This window comes from Henckelia pumila, chromosome 2 (assembly GCF_033568475.1).
Source record: "Henckelia pumila isolate YLH828 chromosome 2, ASM3356847v2, whole genome shotgun sequence".
Taxonomy (NCBI): Eukaryota; Viridiplantae; Streptophyta; class Magnoliopsida; order Lamiales; family Gesneriaceae; genus Henckelia; species Henckelia pumila.
Window position 1 is genome coordinate 22,719,219 of NC_133121.1, and position 18,440 is coordinate 22,737,658.

Below are 18,440 nucleotides of genomic sequence, written 5' to 3' on the forward strand. Positions count from 1 at the left end.
AGGAATTATTCTACCACCGAGAAGGAGCTCTTAGCTGTAGTCTTTGATTTAGAAAAATTTCGTTCTTATTTACTTGGTGCTAAAGTTATTGTTTATTCTGATCATGCAGCTCTTCGCTTTCTGATGGCGAAGAAGGAGGCAAAGCTAAGGTTGATAAGATGGATACTACTCTTGAGCGAATTTGATGTGAAAATCAAGGATAAAAAAGGAACAGAGAATAGAGTGGCTGGCCACTTGAGCCGTCTGGTTCATATTGATGAGGAGCTGAGCTTGCAAGAAGAATTTCCTGATGAGCAACTATTTTCAACGAGCACAGTATTACTTTGGTACGCACATATAATAAATTATTTAGTTACTAATGGGTTTCCCTCTGAATTTTCCAAAGCGCAAAGAGATAAGGTCCGAAGCAATGCTAAGTACTTTGTATGGGATGACCCATACTTGTGGAAACACTGCGCTGATCAAGTCATACGAAGATGTGTACCTGCAAGTGAGGTAATTCCTATCCTCACGTTTTGTCACTCGTATGCTTGTGGTGGGAACTTTGGAACAAAAAGAACAGCGAGGAAGGTGTTAGACTGTGGATTTTTTTGACCATCCATATTTCGAGACGCTTACTTTTTCTGTAAGTCATGCGCACAATGCCAAAATACAGGTAATATATCCCAGCGAAATGAGTGCCTCAGCAACCCATTTTAGTTTGTGAAATTTTTTATGTATGGGGCATCGAATTCACGGGACCCTTTCCTAGTTCATATGGATTTATTTATATATTAATTGATGTGGATTATGTCTCGAAGTAGGTGGAAGCTAAGGTCACCCGTACTGATGATTCAAAAGTGGTTGCAGAGTTTATCAAGCATCATATTTTCTCTAGGTTTGGGATTCCAAGAGCCATTATCAGTGATAGAGGAACTCACTTCTGCAACCGAACCGTGGCGAGTTTGCTGAAGAAAAAGTACCATGTGACTCACAAGATTTCCACCGCATATCATCCAAATCCAATGGCCAAGCTGAAGTTTCAAACAGAGAGATCAAATCCGTACTAGAGGAAACAGTGAATCCCACAAGGAAGGACTGGAGCTTGCGATTGGATGATGCTCTGTGGGCCTACAAAACTGCGTACAAGATGCCAATTGGAATGTTGCCAATTGGAATGTCTCCATACAGACTGATTTTTGGGAAACCATGCCATCTGCCAGTGGAATTGGAGCACAGAGCCTATTGGGCAATCAAAAACTTTAATATGCAGATGGATGATTGTGGGGAACACAGGAAGCTGCAGTTGCAAGAATTGGAAGAAATCCTTAATGAAGCGTATGTAAGTTCCAAGATCTACAAGGAAAGACAAAGGCCTTCCATGACAAGATGATTTCCAGAAGGGAATTCGAAGTCGGTCAAAAATTCCTTCTCTACCACTCACGACTTCGGTTATTCCCAGGTAAGCTGCGTTCCAGATGGATTGGCCCTTTTGTAATTATTACTAATGTGTTTCCTCATGGTGCAGTTTAGATTCAGAGCTTGGAGACCTCGAAGATATTCAAGGTGAATGGACAACGATTGAAACACTATTATGAAGGGGTCCAAGCGAACGACGGAGAGGACGAGCATGATCTAACACTCGATGCTCCGTCAAAAATTGAATAAATCGCAGCATACAGTCGAGCTATAGACTGTCAATTTAGCGCTGACTGGGAGGCAACCCAGTGTTCTTCGTCTTATTTTCCTTATTTTAATTTCAAGTTTGTTGTTTATTTTGCATGTTTTTATTTCGGTTTTATTTTTGAAAAATTACAAAAATAAAATTATTTTTTTGATCCGCTCGATCGATCATATTGCATCGATCGAGCAAAATTTTCTCTGTCTTGCGGGCATCTCTATGTTTTTGTCTCGCTCGATCGGTCATATTTAACCGATCGAGCGAGAATTTCTTTGCCCTCTTACAAGTTTTGAATTTTGTGGCTCGCTCGATCGGTCATCTTTAACCGATCGAGCGAGACTATTGCTGAGCGATTTAAATCGCGATCTTCTCCCTTCCTTTCTATTCTTTCTTCCCTCTTTTTGTTTAAATCCCTAAATCCCCAAAACCCTTCACAACACTTTTCTCAACCAATTTATCATATATTTGCAGGAATCACTATTACATCTCTGGTCATCCCCTCCATCTAGAAAACTCTCACGCCGTGTATATGAGTTTGCTGGCCACCACCTCTCTTAGATGCCGCACTCCTCCTTCATTCCTGCCCGTTCCGGTCGCCGCTTCTCTCCACCTCCACCCTGATCTGAGTTTGTCGGCCGTTTCTTTGCTTTCTGCCGTTCGTGGGCTTCACACACACCAGCCAGCCGCCGCCCCTGTCCCTTCTGGCCACTATCCGGGTCTTAGTAAACGCCACATCCATTCAGCACACCGTGTTCTACGTCTCTCTACTTTCGATCAATCATGGGACCCGAACGAGTTTGTCTCACCGACGAGTCTTCTAATCCACGCTCCGCGGCGCCTGCCTCTTCACAAGCCCTCGCTGGCAAATTTGTTAGCCAAGCGGCACGTGATCGGTACGATCATGCCAAGGTACACCGCTCTCCTATTCCCAAACGCGGATTTGAACTCGCTTATTCTGATAGCAAGGTTTATCGTTTTATTGCACAACGTGGTTGGGAATTCTTTTGTAAACAACCGCCAGCCGCCGTCGTTCCTATTGTGCATGAATTTTACGCCAATGTTGCGGAGAGGATCGATGGAAAAGCCTTTGTTCGGGGCCAACTGATTTTTTTAGCCGAATGAGTTGAATTCTCTACTTGATACTCCGGACGTCGATGACACCCTTTATCAAAGCCTCAAGATCGACCCGGATTCGGACAAGGTTATCGCCCAATTGGCCTACGATGGAGCTTCGTGGCATGACCCCGTCTCCTTCCAGTTTTTTAAGGAGCGCTACTTGAAATTGACCCCGGCTACATGGTACATTTTCCTGACCAGACGACTGATGCCGATATTGCACACGAGTGATGTCAACCTTGAGCGTGCTTTAATTCTCTACGCTCTTGATTTGGGTTGACCAATTAATGTGGGCCTCTTGATACACAACGAGATCCACCGGTCGATATACTCTTTCGCTTTGGGCCTTTACTTTCTGATGATCATTTCAGCACTGTGTATCCGCGTTGTTGTTCCCACTCGCTCCAATGAGGAATGGTTGCAGCCCATGCGCCCCATGGATAAAGCCGCGGTTGATGCTAAAAAAACCTACCGGGTCAAGAATTTTGTGCACGATTGTCAGGTTTCTACCATTGGTGGCCCCACTTGGCGACCTCCGCCCTCTCGTCGCACTACCACTGAATTCGTCCAAGAATTTACTGCCTTTGCCCATCATCAGAACGAGTTCAATAATGTGGTTGCGCATAATTTTCAAGCTATGGATGCTCTCATTAGGGGCATGTCTATGCATCTTTGTCTTGATCCGGCTTCTTTTCCATTTGTACCGTTCCCGCCTTCTTTCCAATTCCAATAATCCAACCCTGTCCTTCCACCTGAGGCCGAAGAGGAGGACAACACTGACAATTAAACCAGGGGAGTTCTGTTTTACATTTGCATCGTATTGTCATTTTGTGTTTTGTGTTGTTATGTTTGTGTTTTTATTCTGAAGCATTGAGGACAATGCTTTAGCTAAGTGTGGGGGGTGCATTCATTGTTTTGAATTTGTTTTTGTTGCATATTTGCATATAGTTCGTGATATGTTTTGTCGTTGTTTCATGTGTTTCGTATGCATAAGTTGAGGATGAAGATTGTTAGCCTATGATGATGATGTTGGAAAAAATTGATTTTTTGTGAAATTTTTTTACTCTTGATTGAATATGAGAAACCATAGGTTGTTTGGTGAATATTTTAAGCACGCATGTTTAACCAGTGAATTGTAGCGATATATTAGATGTTGTTGATGTCTGTTGGACCATTGCACGACAATAGGTGTTTGTGGAACTTGATAGTTTCTTGAATCTCGATAATCTTGTTGATATGGCATGTACGATCTTGGGCGCACCTGTTAATTTTTATGAAACTTTTATGCAAATCCAATTAACTCCATCCAGGTTATGAGCAAGAAGATTGGAATCCTAATTATCTTGCTTTTGACTAAGTATGCGGATTAAATGGGGTTAACTTTTGAAATTTTTTTAAAATAATAATTCCATCCGGGCTTGGAATCTGATTGAAATTCTATTCAATATTTCATAGCTAAGTTTGCGGACCTAATGGGATTGTAGTTCCATCCAGGCTATAGACGAGGGATTGAAATTCGAATCCTATCTAGTTATAGCTAAGTATGCGGGCAATTATTGGGACTTTAAAAATGTCGGGTGCAAAATCCGACGGTGCGTAATTATATCTCAAGAGAGTTGTGTTGTGTTAAGGGGTTGTTGAGAGGAGGGTTCTTGATGGTGAAACTTACGCTGAATTGTTATAGGTCGGCGAACAGTCTTGAAACTATGTCTTTTGAAGTTGCATATAGCTGGGGTAACATGACATATACACACGTTCACATTCGAATGGAGGTGTATCATGGAAAATCGAGAGTAGTTGTAAGCTTGTTTTTGTGTGAGAAAACTTCTATGAGGCTATGTTATGCATGATTCGTCCTTACTTATATTTTTGTTTTGTTTTCATTTTGTTTTTGCATGACTTGCTTGAGGGCGAGCATGAATTAAGTATGGAGGAATCTGATAGTCGTTTTTGTGTTGCATATTTTAATATCATTTTGTTGTTGTTTTGCATGCATTTATATGTTTTAATGAAGTATTGTGTTCATATTTCATATATCGTGTCTTCATAACATACTTTCGGTTTTATTGTGTAGGATGCAACATTTCGGCTTGAAAAGAAAGTCAAAGGTTCACCCGCTCGATCTGCTAATTTCAACCGATCGAGCGGCTAGAAGAAGTAAAGCAGGAGATGAAACAAAAAAAATCTCGCTCGATCTGCTAAACTTCACCGATTGAGCGAGATGCGCAGTTCGGGAAATAATTTCAGAAAAAGAAAATTTTTCTTTTGAGGACTCTAGTCTATATTTAAGACTTTTATTCCGATTTTTACCTATATATCATCAGATTTAGACGTGTAGAACACCAAGTATTCCTTGACGGCTAGGTTTTATTCTGACTTTTCTTAGACTTCTTCTTCTTTTGATTTTTCTTGCGAATTTCATGAATATTTGTGGCTTGGCTTTAGAACTTGGTTGAAGAAGACAAGCCCTTAAATTTATTTATTTGTGAGATTCGAATTTTCAGTGTTTGATTACTATTGAGTATCAAAAATTGTTTTGGATTATTTTATGCTTGTATGTTAGATTTTCGGATTGATCACCCTAAGATTTTGCTTTACAATCTACTGATTAATTAAAGTTTAAATCCGTAATTTTTTTAATCACCTAATTTGTGAAGCAACTGCAATTAATAGTTTTTCGCTTGTGAATTTATTAATCTGTAAGAATAACAATTGACTAGATTAAATACATCTTCTTGTGTGTGTGTGTTGTCTAGATTCATCAGTTTTACTAGTTTTCATGATGCCTTGAATTTAAATCTAATCGTTTGTATTGGGTTGATTCATTGGTAAGGGTGAACGCTTGTGTCTAGTTAACTAAGATTAAGGTGAAACAGGTCTTAAATTTCCAATGATGAATATTCAATTAGAATTAATTATTTTTAGATAATCGATGATCGAATGAATAATTTCAAGGGTGTAGTCGACCGATACCATGGCTTGTTTTCAATTGATTTCTCATAATTTTAAATTTTGCATGCTAGTGATAAAATTTGATTTTAAATTGATTTTAATTTTCGGTAGTTAATTTCAAAATCTCAAAACCCTCTTTTATTTTATTTTAGTAATTTTTAAGAACACGATAAATTTCACTTTTCTCGTGGAAACGATCTCTACTCTCACTACTGCATATTTTATTTATCTGAGTTGAGTCGGGTAATTTGGACGCTACACGACTAAGCATTACCAGAGCTTCCGATCGTGGTGTCATGCACGTGGCAATGAAGCTGGAACACGTAGCTGCATGCATGAGATCGGAGCTTCTAAAGTGTAGATCGGAGCTTTCGATCGTAGTCATTCCGAATGTGGCATGCATGCAGGGATCGGAGTTTCCGATAGATGCCTATAAATATAGGGTTCGAGAATCAGTTTCTCACACCAAAATAAAAGTCTTCATCTCATTTTCTGAGTGTTTTGGGGCGTTTCCAGCCTTCTTATGCTTGATCCGGGAGTTGGAAAGGTGCTCCGGAGTCGTAGCGGAGTGGTGCCCAAGTTCTGGGACAATCGACATCAAAGGTCTGACGACGGACGGAGGTATACTCGAGATCTTATAAATAGTTTGGGAGTATCTATTAGCTAAGTTAAGGCTTTTAGATATTTTTAGTGATATAGTGATCTTGTGAATATAGGCTTGGACATAGAGCTGGTGTAGCTTGCCTAGTAGAATTAAGGTACAGAAGTATTGTTCGAGATACCTTGACTGAGTATGCATGTATTATGTGTTGCATTGAAATATTATATGGCATAATTTTATCTGCATATATTATGACATGTTATTATGCTCCATGCATGATCATCTTGAGCTTATATTCTTGCGATATCCGGTAGTAGGGTGTTTATCCTATCTTACTAGTGGATGGTTGGACATGTGGATTCGTGTCAGGTCGCCATTATTCCACTGTCGGGTATGTGAGCCACCTCCTGGGGCGACGAAGCATAGTGCTACATACCTAGGGCCCAAGTCTGTTCTTGATCAAATATTCTTGACCTCGAGTCTTGTTACCCGTACATTTGCATACATGCTCATATAATATTGTATATTCATATTCTCGTACTGAGTGTTTTATGCTCACGTCCTCGTACTATTTTTTGGACACCCTATTCCACGGGGCAGGTCCCAGACTTGACGGAGCAGGAGGCTCAGGGAGACCATAGATGCAGGGTGGATGCAGTGGTGTAGTTGGGTATTTTCATATTGATCAAGAGTTGTTAATACAATTTTCGATATGGTTGTATAATATTTTGCATATTTCTCTTGGGTTTGTATAATTATTAAGTTTTCGCTATTTTGCTCTGATTATGATTTAATTAAGTTAAATTCATATTTAAGCTCTTGATTAGTAGGTGATCACGGTGCGGGTCACTATATTTATGGTATCAAAGCATGCATAAATCTAGATTTTGATTTGGGATTAACATTTAATCAACGTGTAGATGGCGGGATATAATGATGAAAGTAGCCATGGTAGCGTGGGTGGACGCTGAGGCGTTGAGGACAATCGCGAGCATCGTCGGGGACATTATCACCATTGCCATGATGATCGTAGATGCTTCAGTATGCATCGATTCATGCAGAATAGTCCTAAGCCGTTGGTTGGAGGCGAGTCTCCGAAAGATGCAGAGAATTTGTGAGACCTCGATTCTAATCATCAAATCTCGGGATAAAAAATAATGAAGCCTACAAGATTAAAAGCAAAAAAAATATTTTTTTTTGAACAGTGCTCGCTCGATTGGTAAAACATTACCGATCGAGCGGGCCAAAAATTCCAGGTCTCTGCCGAGACTTAACAAAATCCCTCCACTCGATCGATCAAAACTTACTGATCGAGCGAACACAAAATCCCAAACTTCTGCCTCAGCTCAGGGGTGCTCGCTCGATCGGTAATATTCAACCGATCGAGCGGGCACAAATCTGCAGAAAATAAAACAGATATGCTCGACTCTATTCAATTCCAAAACTTCAAAACTAAATCCATTTGACATCCATAAATCATCCAAACATCATGCATGATCCAATACAAAGTATTTCTAGAGTTATACAATCTCGAACTATTAGAACATGCTTCAGTCTAGCTTATTCAAAGCAATATAATACAAGTTCGAATACAATCTAAGTTCGATTACATATTCGACTTCTAAAACACCAAGACCTCACTCTATCAACTCGTCCACCTAGCCATGTGATCTCTGACTCGGTCCTATCCCACCTGTTGCCAAGCACACATACAAAGATAAGACAACAGCCGGATAATCCCGTGAGAATAATATTTCCAGTAAAAAAGACTGACATGCAATCAAATAAACATATCAAGTCATGATATGAATTCATTCCTCATATAATCAATTAATCCATTCAAGTACTGAATTAAAATGATATGCATGTCTTTAAAACTTCTGGATTATCAGACTCGGATAATCAAATGGAATTCTTCTTTCTTTCTTTCTTCGGTTTGGGATCCCGAGGTTAAAATATCCAACAATCACACCGAACTCCCCTTTCGAGATGGACGAGGTATATTTTAATCCTCTAGACTCCAGAGCATTATAGAGAGTTAATCGACACTTGTAGTAATCCGTCTACCAAGGCCACTCAAATATAATCTCCAGATCGTCTAATTCAAAACGAATAATCATTCGGCTCAACATGAATGCATATGTCATCTCATGCATTCAATCATCAATTCAAATAAACATTCAATCATGATTTCAAATAAGCATTCAATCATGATGTCAAATAAGCATTCAATCATGCAAGTATGTGAATTTCTTCGGAACACTCGAATAAATTCGGATTCGAGTTGATCGTTTCATTCAAGTCTAAGTCATCTTTTACCTTATTCGCTTCGAAGGTACTTCAATCTGAAAAATCAATAATAAGTATAATAATCAATATCCAATCAAATTCATTCAAAACTCAATCAAACTTCTTCGATCGATAAATAAGAAAATCGATACTGTACCGACTTCAATCTTCCAAACTGTCCAAAGCTGCTATCTCGCAACTCTGCTGACTTCAATTCAATCTATCAGAAGGAGTCATAAGGATAAATATCGACATCAAAAGCTCACTCAAACTCGATACGATCAAAACATAGAAACGATATCCAAAACTCAAACTGACGGCATAACGACTATAAACTGATCAAACCGAAAACACAGACAGCAATTCAACAATCCAATAAACTCATTTCAATCAATACATATCATTTCCAATCCAATCCCAACACATCTCAAATTCAAATATTTTGAAAATCACTAAGAAAATCATAACAATTCCGATCGTCGTTAGATCTTCGAACCGTCTTAGATATACTATCACAGCTACCTCAAGAAAATCCTCTCCGAATATCAATCAATTCTAAAGACATCCAAAAATTCAAACCTCGTAGAAATAAGAGAAACTTACTTCCAAACGGAGCACTCGACGCTGTTATCGCAGATATCAACTTCAGATCAAATTCCAACGGACGGATCGAGCTAAAATCGAAATCACAAAGCTTGAGGAAGCTTTGAGGCGCTTAAATGGAGGGAGACGTTTGGGAGGGATGAAGGAAGAGAATGGAAGACTTAGTCAAAGTCTAGATATTATAACAAATCCTTATTTTGCATTTTAGTCCCTGAAATTTCCAAAAATTGCATTCTAGTCCCTGATCCAAATCGAATCGGCCCTCGACTTCTAGAATCTCTTATTATCTCAAATAAAGTCCATTAAGATAATTTTGGTGCGTTACAGAATTGGTTAGAACGCATGGAGAGTTGTTTTCGGGAATTTTGTTGCACAGAAGAGCAGAATATGGAGACTCTCAGTGTAACGTCTGAAATTTTCCTACGTGATTTTGCATGCATAATTAGGAAAATAATTAATTTAAAATTTAGGAAAATGAGTTAAATAATTTTATGTGAATTTTGTGAAATTATTTACATGTTTTAATTTTTATTTTAATTACTTAACCGCAATTATGAAATTTATGGATTTTTGAGAAAATATTTTATTTGATCGCGTAATCGGGACCGTGGACGAAGGAGGTGAAGAGTTTTTACCCAAAATATTTTATTGTGGTTTTATGGGCCATAAATAATTATTTTAAGATTTTATTTCCAGAAAATAAGAATTTTATTAAACATACATGCATAGAAAATCGATTTTCACCAAAATGAGTCATTTTAAAGGCTTTTATTAGACTTTCAAAAATCCACATTTTTATATTACGAAAATAATAAATTTTATTATACAGATATTAGTTGGATTGGTTAGCTAGGTGTATTTATTCCTAGGAGGCCACTCACCATACATTTTTTCTTTCTTAAAGACTTCATTTGTCTCCTACATTCACTCACACCCCATTTAATCTTGTCCCCTTTGTGAAACATATTCTTCACATTTCAACAAATCTTCTCCATCACTGAACACACACTACACGGATTCCATTGAAGAAAATTAAGGTGGTGAAGTTCCGTTCGACCCGGAAAAATTATACGCATTCGTATCGTATTTCGATTAAAATCTTCACAAAGACACGTTTAAATTCTCTTATTTTCTCACCATTTAAGTTGAAATATTCTGTTTCCATCATGAAATATTTTACCATGCAAGTTTGATATGGTTTAGATATGAAATTTGAAACTTTATGTTGAGCAGATTTGTTTCTTGCTTTCTACATGTTATTTCCTCAAGTTTTTCTTGTTTGGATCGTTCAAGGTCTATTGGATCTTGATTAAGAGATGTATTATGATCCCTAGAAGTGAGCTTGGTTGGATTTTTAAGGTGTAATAGGCTGGAACCATAGCTTTCTTTTTCTGATGCACCAGCCACGCAGTTCAAAGGTTCTGTGGAAGAGAGGTTCGTTCTCCTTCCTCAGGTTATATTGTGATGTAATATTGGTTTCATTGGAACGCTATAGATGTTGGATAAGATTGAGAAGTGGTTTCATGACCATTGGTGTTTGGAGCAGGCTGTACGATCAAAAATACGGCAGCTGCTCATACAAGCGCACGAGCAGGGGAAGGGGCTGATTGCAAGCCTTTGCGTCAGCTGCTCAGGTAACGATTTGGGCTGGTTCTTGGCTTGATGGAAACGTCTGGATGTGGGCTAGGTTTAGGTGATGGTTCTCCGGCCGATGGTGACCAGAGCTGGCCGGCCGTCGGAGTTCTTTAAGGCTGCTCGCGGCCAAGAGCTAGGAGAAGGGGTGATCGGGCTGCTGGGATTCAAAACGGGCCGGGCTTGGGTTTTTGGGTCCGGTTCGGGTCTAAAATAATATGAGCCAATTTAGCTGTGTCCGGGTCTGTGTTATATTAGTTGGGCTCGGGTATTTTAATTTATTTTGATTAATAGTTTAAGTTATGATTTAATGGGTTAAAGTTAGTTTTAAATAAATATTTGGGCTACTTGGGATAATATTTTGGGCTTAATAATTATTTAAGTAAGTCCAATAATTTTTATAGGGTTAGGGCCCGTGAAATTTATTGGGCCAGTTTTGGGGTATTTGGGCCCATTGGGCCAGTCTAGGTGATTAATGGGATTGAAATTCGATATTGGATCAAACATGTCTTAATGGGCTTGAATAATTTATTTGGGCTTAAATATAAGTTAATGGGCTTAAGATGAGTTATTGGGTCAGTCTAGAAGTTGTTGGGCCTAAGTCTAGGGAGTCAGCAGCCTGAACCAATCCATGAAAAATTATGCATAGTCCATAAATATATAATTAATTATTGCATGAATCTTTTAAATATGTAAATGTATTTTTTTTTATATAAAATAATTAAATATATATTTACGGGCAAAATTTTATGAAAATATGATCATGAAGAATTTTTTTTTATGATTGTGCATGATGAATGATGATATATGTATGATGTTGGGCATAAGAAAATATTTAAGGAAGTTGAAGTGGGTGTGTGACAATCTACGGGATTGGAGATGGGATGCCTAGGCCCGGAGGCCTTTCCATATGCTACGGGACTGTGGGTCGGGATACTGGGGCCCGATTGCCTTTCCATAAGATTATGATTATATTTGCCTACGGATCCGGGGTCAGCCTGGTGAAGGGGCCAAGAGGTGGAGATCTCACCGCCACGTACGTTGGTTCTTTGATTGATCAATCACTTTCACGGTCACACGACATGGATATAACCTTCATTAAATTTTTGATATGCCCTAAGTGTTATGCATGATGAATATGTATGTTAAGATTATGTATGATATGTTTATGTTAAGATCATGAAATAGAAATGTTAAGAACATGCATATATATAATATATTATGTATATTGCATGTATTTTATGTTGCATGGATTTTAGCATGTTGTTATTATGAGATAGAACGTGTTGAGTTTTTAGGCTCACTAGACTTAAATGGTGCAGGTGAACCTGCAATTGATCTAGAGTTTATTGCCCCGACTGGTGGTGAAGACGTATGAGCCTCCCCGCAGCCGGCTAGCCCGTGACCTATGCTCAAGTTTATTTTTTGAGTGGATTTGAATATTATTACATTTTTTGCACAAACTTTAATATTTATTTATGAATTTTATGTGGAGGATTTTAAGGGGTTTTGATTTGAATGTTTTATGCATGAATTTATGTTTATTTTAATAATATTTAATGGCATGCATTATTATGAAAATTTTTAAGTAGAATATTTTAATAAAAAATTATTCTGGAGTATAAACATATTATGTATAATTATTCTTTTTACACGTTATAGGTTAAAAAAATAATAATAAAGTCAGTAGTAATAGTAGTAGTCGTTATAGTTGGTATCAGATCAAGGTCCTTGGAGGGTACTAGCCTGCTACGTGGAGCTCAGAAGTCGACTACCAGTCTGTAAGTTTAAATGTTTTAATTATGTTTATGGGGCTTATGATTTATGCTTTAATGATTTAAGTTATGAAAGATTTTAAATATACCTTTTATGCATGGCGATCACGTTAGAGATTTATGGAAATTGCAGTATGGCTCCCCGAAGGAATTCTCAGGAATCGAACAACATCAATGGCGACCAAGGTGATGAAAATCGTCAGAATCCACCTCCACCACCTCAGCTTAATTACTCCGTTTGAGAGAGCCAGCGTGGATATGTTGGCTGGGATTACAAGGTTGCTTGAGCACCAGACTGCACAACCAAGGAAATCCCATGAAGAGGACGTGGCAGAGAGATTCAAGAAGCAGGGACCTAAAGAATTTAGCGGTACTACTGACCCACTTGTTGCTGAGGAGTGGATCCGTTCTCTGGAAACTATTTTTGCATACATGGGGATCACTGATGCTGATAAAGTAAGGTGCGATATCTTCATGTTGAAGGAAGATGCAGCGTTGTGGTGGGAAGGAGCAGTGATCGGGGTGGACTTTCCTACGTTGACATGGGAAGATCTTAAGAGGATGTTCTTCGAGAAGTATTTCACCGTGGAGGCACGTGGACGACTGATTCGGGAGTTTATGAGTCTCCGTCAGGGAGACAAATCTGTTGTTGAATACGTGACACAATTTGAGCGGGGATGTCATTTTGCACCATTGATCGTGAATGATGAGCATGAAAGATTGAGGCACTTCACAGATGGATTGCGACCTGACATTAAGCATGATGTGTTTATGGATAAAGTGGCAAATTACAAGGCGGCGGTGAACAGGGCGTTGAGATCCGAGCAGGGGAGGAGGGAGATGCATGCAGCTTATCAGCATAAGAGGCAGTTACAGCGACCCTTCAGAGGTCAGTATTCGCAGCTGGCGAAAAAGCAGTTCACCGGGCCGACCAAGGGCCCGAATCCTCCCAGACCACAGCAGAGACCACAGGGTCAGTAGAGGCCACAACAGAGAGGGGGAGCAGCCCAAAATCCCGGAGGTTTACCCTTGTGCAAGACGTGTCATAAGCCGCATATAGGGCAGTGTATGGCTGGCTCAGGAGTGTGCTTCAGGTGCAAGTTGCCGGGGCATATTGCGATGAACTGTCCTAACATGAAGAACATTGCAGGTCGTGTTTATGTCTTGCAGGCTGAGGAGGCAGATCCAGATACATCGTTGATCACGGGTAATCCTTACTTATGCCTTTAAGATTCAAGGATTTGCATGATTAATTAGGATTGCATGAGTAACTTTGTGACTATTGGTCTTTTTGACTTAATTGACTTTATATGAGTAGTATAAGGGGATTTCTAAAATTTTTGGTAATAGTATGCTTAAGAGAAATGTTATGAATTATGAGTTTAATTAACTGTTTTTAAGTTTCGTGTGTTCGTTGGTAAATTTTCTGAGTGCAGGGAAGATTCTCATTAAAGGTAACACTACATATGCATTGCTAGACTCGGGAGCTACACATTCGTTTATCTCTCAAGAGTTTATTAGACGAGTAGATATCATATCCGAGGGAGCCGATATGGGTTATGATGTTACCTTGCCATCTGGCGAGATTATTTCTACCTCCAGTGTACTTAATGAAGTGGAGTTGGAGCTTCAGGGAAATATGGTTAGAGCCAATTTAGTGGTGTTACCGATTTCAGGATTTGATCTGATTCTTGGCATGGATTGGCTAACATCTAATGGAGCTTCGATAGACTTTTGGAAGCGGACAGTTTTAGTGAACCCATCAGGAGGAGATTCTTTTGTCTTTTTCGCAGCACAGAGTAGTAGTGTTTCTCCTGTCATATCTTATGTACGTGCAAGAAGGTTGTTACAGAAGGGTTGCCAGGGATTTCTTGCAAGTGTAATAGTTGCAGCAGGCGAGTCATCTACTAGATCTATTGCAGATGTGGAGATTTTTCGAGATTTTTTGGATGTCTTTCCGAATGATGTGGCAGGAATTCCACCAGTTAGAGAGGTTGAGTTCAATATCGATCTGTTACCAGGAACAGTGCCTATCTCTAAAGCACCGTATTGTCTTGCTCCCACAGAGATGAAAGAATTGAGAGAACAAATTCAAGAGCTTTTAGAGAAGGGCTTCATTCGCCCTAGTGTCTCACCTTGGGGTGCACCAGTATTGTTTGTGAAGAATAAGGATGGTAGTATGATATTATGCATTGACTATCGAGAGTTGAACAGAGTCACAGTGAAGAATAAATATCCACTGCCAAGGATAGAGGATTTGTTTGATCAGTTGCAGGGAGCTTCGATGTTCTCTAAGATCGATCTACGATCAGGATACCATCAGTTAAGAGTCAGAGAAGAGGATGTGTCCAAGACTGCTTTTAGGACACGTTATGGGCACTACGAGTATATGGTGATGCCATTTGGCCTGACTAATGCTCCAGCGGTTTTCATGGATCTCATGAACCGTGTCTTTAGGCCGTATCTTGATCAGTTTGTCATCGTCTTCATTGACGACATCTTGATTTATTCGAGGAGCTTGGAAGAGCATAGACAACACTTGCAGATAGCCTTGCAGACTTTGAGGGAACATAAATTGTATGCGAAATTCAGCAAGTGTGAATTTTGGCTTGATCAGGTGGCATTCTAGGGTCATATTGTTTCTAAGGATGGCATAGCAGTGGATCCATCGAAAGTGGAAGCTGTTCAGAGTTGGGGGATTCCGAAAAATGCAACTGAGATTCGCAGTTTCTTGGGTTTGGCCGGTTACTATCGAAAGTTTATCAAGGGTTTCTCTTCCATAGCAGTACCCTTGACATCACTGACCAAGAAGAACGCAAAATATGTTTGGAGGCCCCAGTGTCAGAGGAGCTTTGACCAGCTTAACGAGGCACTTACTTCTGCGCCAGTGTTGGAAATGCCAGTGGATCATCAAGAGTTTATCGTGTACACAGATGCTTCTAAGATGGGCTTAGGTGTTGTCCTTATGCAAAGCGGAAAGGTAATTGCCTACGCGTCAATACAGTTGAAGATTCATGAGCAGAACTATCCAACGCATGATTTAGAGCTTGCAGCAGTTGTGTTTGCGCTCAAGATATGGAGGCACTACTTGTACGGTGAGAAGTGCAAGATTTTCACCGATCACAAGAGTCTCAAGTACTTCTTTACTCAGAAGGAGTTGAATATGAGACAGCGTCGGTGGTTGGAGTTGGTTAAGGATTATGACTGTGACATTAGCTACCACCCGGGTAAAGCTAATGTAGTGGCCGATGCATTGAGTCGGAAGACTTCAGCATTATCTTGTATTTCAGTTCAGCAACCTCTACAGGTTGAGATACAAAGGTTTGAACTAAAGATCTACTCCAGTGGTCATGCACCAAGTTTATCAGCACTCATAGTACAGCCGACTCTTCAAGATCGGATCAAGGAGGGACAGTCTACCGATGAGCAGTTGCAGCGTATGAAGCGGAAGGATGAGGCTAAGGGCAGTTTTCTTTATACAATCGATGATGGTATTGTTCGGTATAGAGGTCGGTTATGGGTGCCGAGTTCTGATCAATTGAGAGCAGACATTATGACAGAGGCACACACATCTCCATATTCCATCCATCCTGGGAGTACGAAGATGTACCGAGATTTGAGGACATTTTACTGGTGGCCAGGAATGAAATGGGATATTAGTCACTTTGTATCCGAGTGCTTGACTTGTCAACAGGTCAAGGCAGAGCATCAGCGACCAGCAGGGTTACTTCGACCACTTCCCATTCCATAGTGGAAATGGGAGAACATCACCATGGATTTTGTGGTTGGTCTACCGAGGAGTGCTAGAGGTTCGACAGCGATTTGGGTGATTGTCGATCGACTCACCAAATCTGCGCATTTTCTGCCAGTGAGGACTACTTTCACTATGACTCAGTTCGCGGAGATTTACATCAAGGAGATAGTCAGACTTCATGGTATTCCAGTCTCTATCGTGTCCGACCGAGATCCAAGGTTCAATTCTGCATTTTGGAAGAGTCTACATACAGCTTTGGGGACTAAGTTATTGTTCAGCACTGCATTTCATCCTCAGACATATGGTCAGACAGAGAGAGTAATCCAGACACTTAAGGACTTATTGAGGGCGTGCGTGATCGACTTCCAAGGCTCATGGGAGTCGAGATTGCCTTTAGTGGAGTTTGCTTATAACAACAGTTATCAGGCGACGATAGGTATGGCTCCTTATAAGGCTCTTTACGGGAGGAGGTGTAGATCTCCTGTACATTGGGATGAGGTTGGAGAGAGAGTTCTCTTAGGACCTGAGATTGTGCAACGAACAACTGAGATTGTGACTCAGATTCGAGAGCGGATGAAGACTGCACAGAGTCGTCAGAAGAGTTATGCTGACCGACGACGGCGTGACCTTGAGTTTCTCGTGGGCGATCATGTGTTTTTGAAGGTCTCGCCCATGAAGGGCATGATACGTTTTGGTAGGAGAGGCAAACTCAACCCGAGGTATATTGGTCCATTCGAGATTTTGGAAATGATTGGCATGTTGGCCTACCGTTTGGCGCTCCCACCGACCCTTGCGGCAGTTCACAACGTGTTCCATGTATCTATGCTTCGAAAGTACATTTCTAATCCGTCGCATGTTTTAGATTTTGAGCCTCTACAGCTGCCTGCAGAGCTAGCATTTGAGGAGAAACCCGTTCGGGTCTTAGCTCGTGAGGAAAGGAGGCTGAGGACGGGAGTTATTCCGATGGTCAAAGTCCTATGGCTGAATCACTCCGAGGAGGAAGCTACTTTGGAGACCGAGGCCGACATGAGGGCTCGTTACCCGGAGTTATTCGGTACGTAACTTAATTTCGAGAACGAAATTCAAATTTAGGGAGGGAGAGTTGTAACGTCTGAAATTTTCCTACGTGATTTTGCATGCATAATTAGGAAAATAATTAATTTAAAATTTATGAAAATGAGTTAAATAATTTTATGTGAATTTTGTGAAATTATTTACATGTTTTAAATTTTATTTTAGTTACTTAACCGCAATTATAAAATTTATGGATTTTTGAGAAAATATTTTATTTGATCGCGTAATCGGGACCGTGGACGAACGAAATGAAGAGTTTTTACCCAAAATATTTTATTGTGGTTTTATGGGCCATAAATTATTATTTTAAGATTTTATTTCCAGAAAATAAGAATTTTATTAAACATACATGCATAGAAAACCGATTTTCACCAAAATGAGTCATTTTAAAGGCTTTTATTAGACTTTCAAAAATCCACATTTTTATATTACGAAAATAATAAATTTTATTATACATATATTAGTTGGATTGGTTAGCTAGGTGTATTTATTCTGAGGAGGCCACTCACCATACATTTTTTCTTCCTTAAAGACTCCATTTGTCTCCTACATTCACTCACACCCCATTTGCTCTTGTCCCCTTCGTGAAACATCTTCTTCACATTTCAACAACTCTTCTCCATCACTGAACACACACTACATGGATTCCATTGAAGAAAATTAAGGTGGTGAAGTTTCGTTCGTCCCAGAAAAATTATACGCATTCGTATCGTATTTCGATTGAAATCTTCACAAAGGCACGTTTGAATTCTCTTATTTTCTCACCATTTAAGTTTCAATATTTTGTTTCCATCATGAAATATTTACCATGCAAGTTTGATATGGTTTAGATATGAAATTTGAAACTTTATGTTGAGCAGATTTGTTTCTTGCTTTCTACATGTTATTTCCTCAAGTTTTTCTTGTTTGGATCGTTCAAGGTTTGTTGGCTCTTGATTAAGAGATGTATTATGATCCCTAGAAGTGAGATTGGTCAGATTTTTT

General features: G+C 39.6%; 1 protein-coding gene across 1 annotated transcript; it reads left to right on the plus strand.

Annotated features, from left to right (window-relative positions):
* Positions 1 to 13,189: 13,189 nt before the first annotated feature.
* Positions 13,190 to 16,458, plus strand: LOC140877358 (uncharacterized). Its single transcript, XM_073280895.1, has 6 exons — positions 13,190 to 13,601; positions 13,689 to 13,835; positions 14,065 to 14,777; positions 15,258 to 15,608; positions 15,936 to 16,129; positions 16,323 to 16,458. The coding sequence occupies exons 1-6, from the start codon at positions 13,190 to 13,192 to the stop codon at positions 16,456 to 16,458; spliced, it is 1,953 nt and encodes a 650-aa protein (XP_073136996.1).
* The last annotated feature ends 1,982 nt before the right edge of the window (positions 16,459 to 18,440 follow it).

Excerpts from the sequence above, each read along its gene's own strand:
- LOC140877358 (XM_073280895.1), top strand. The coding sequence starts at position 13,190 with ATGTTCTTCGAGAAGTATTTCACCGTGGAGGCACGTGGACGACTGATT. Across the intron at positions 13,602-13,688 it reads ACCACAGCAGAGACCACAGG|GGCAGTGTATGGCTGGCTCA; the intron begins GTCAGTAGAGGC and ends AGCCGCATATAG. Across the intron at positions 14,778-15,257 it reads TCTCACCTTGGGGTGCACCA|GGTCATATTGTTTCTAAGGA; the intron begins GTATTGTTTGTG and ends GTGGCATTCTAG.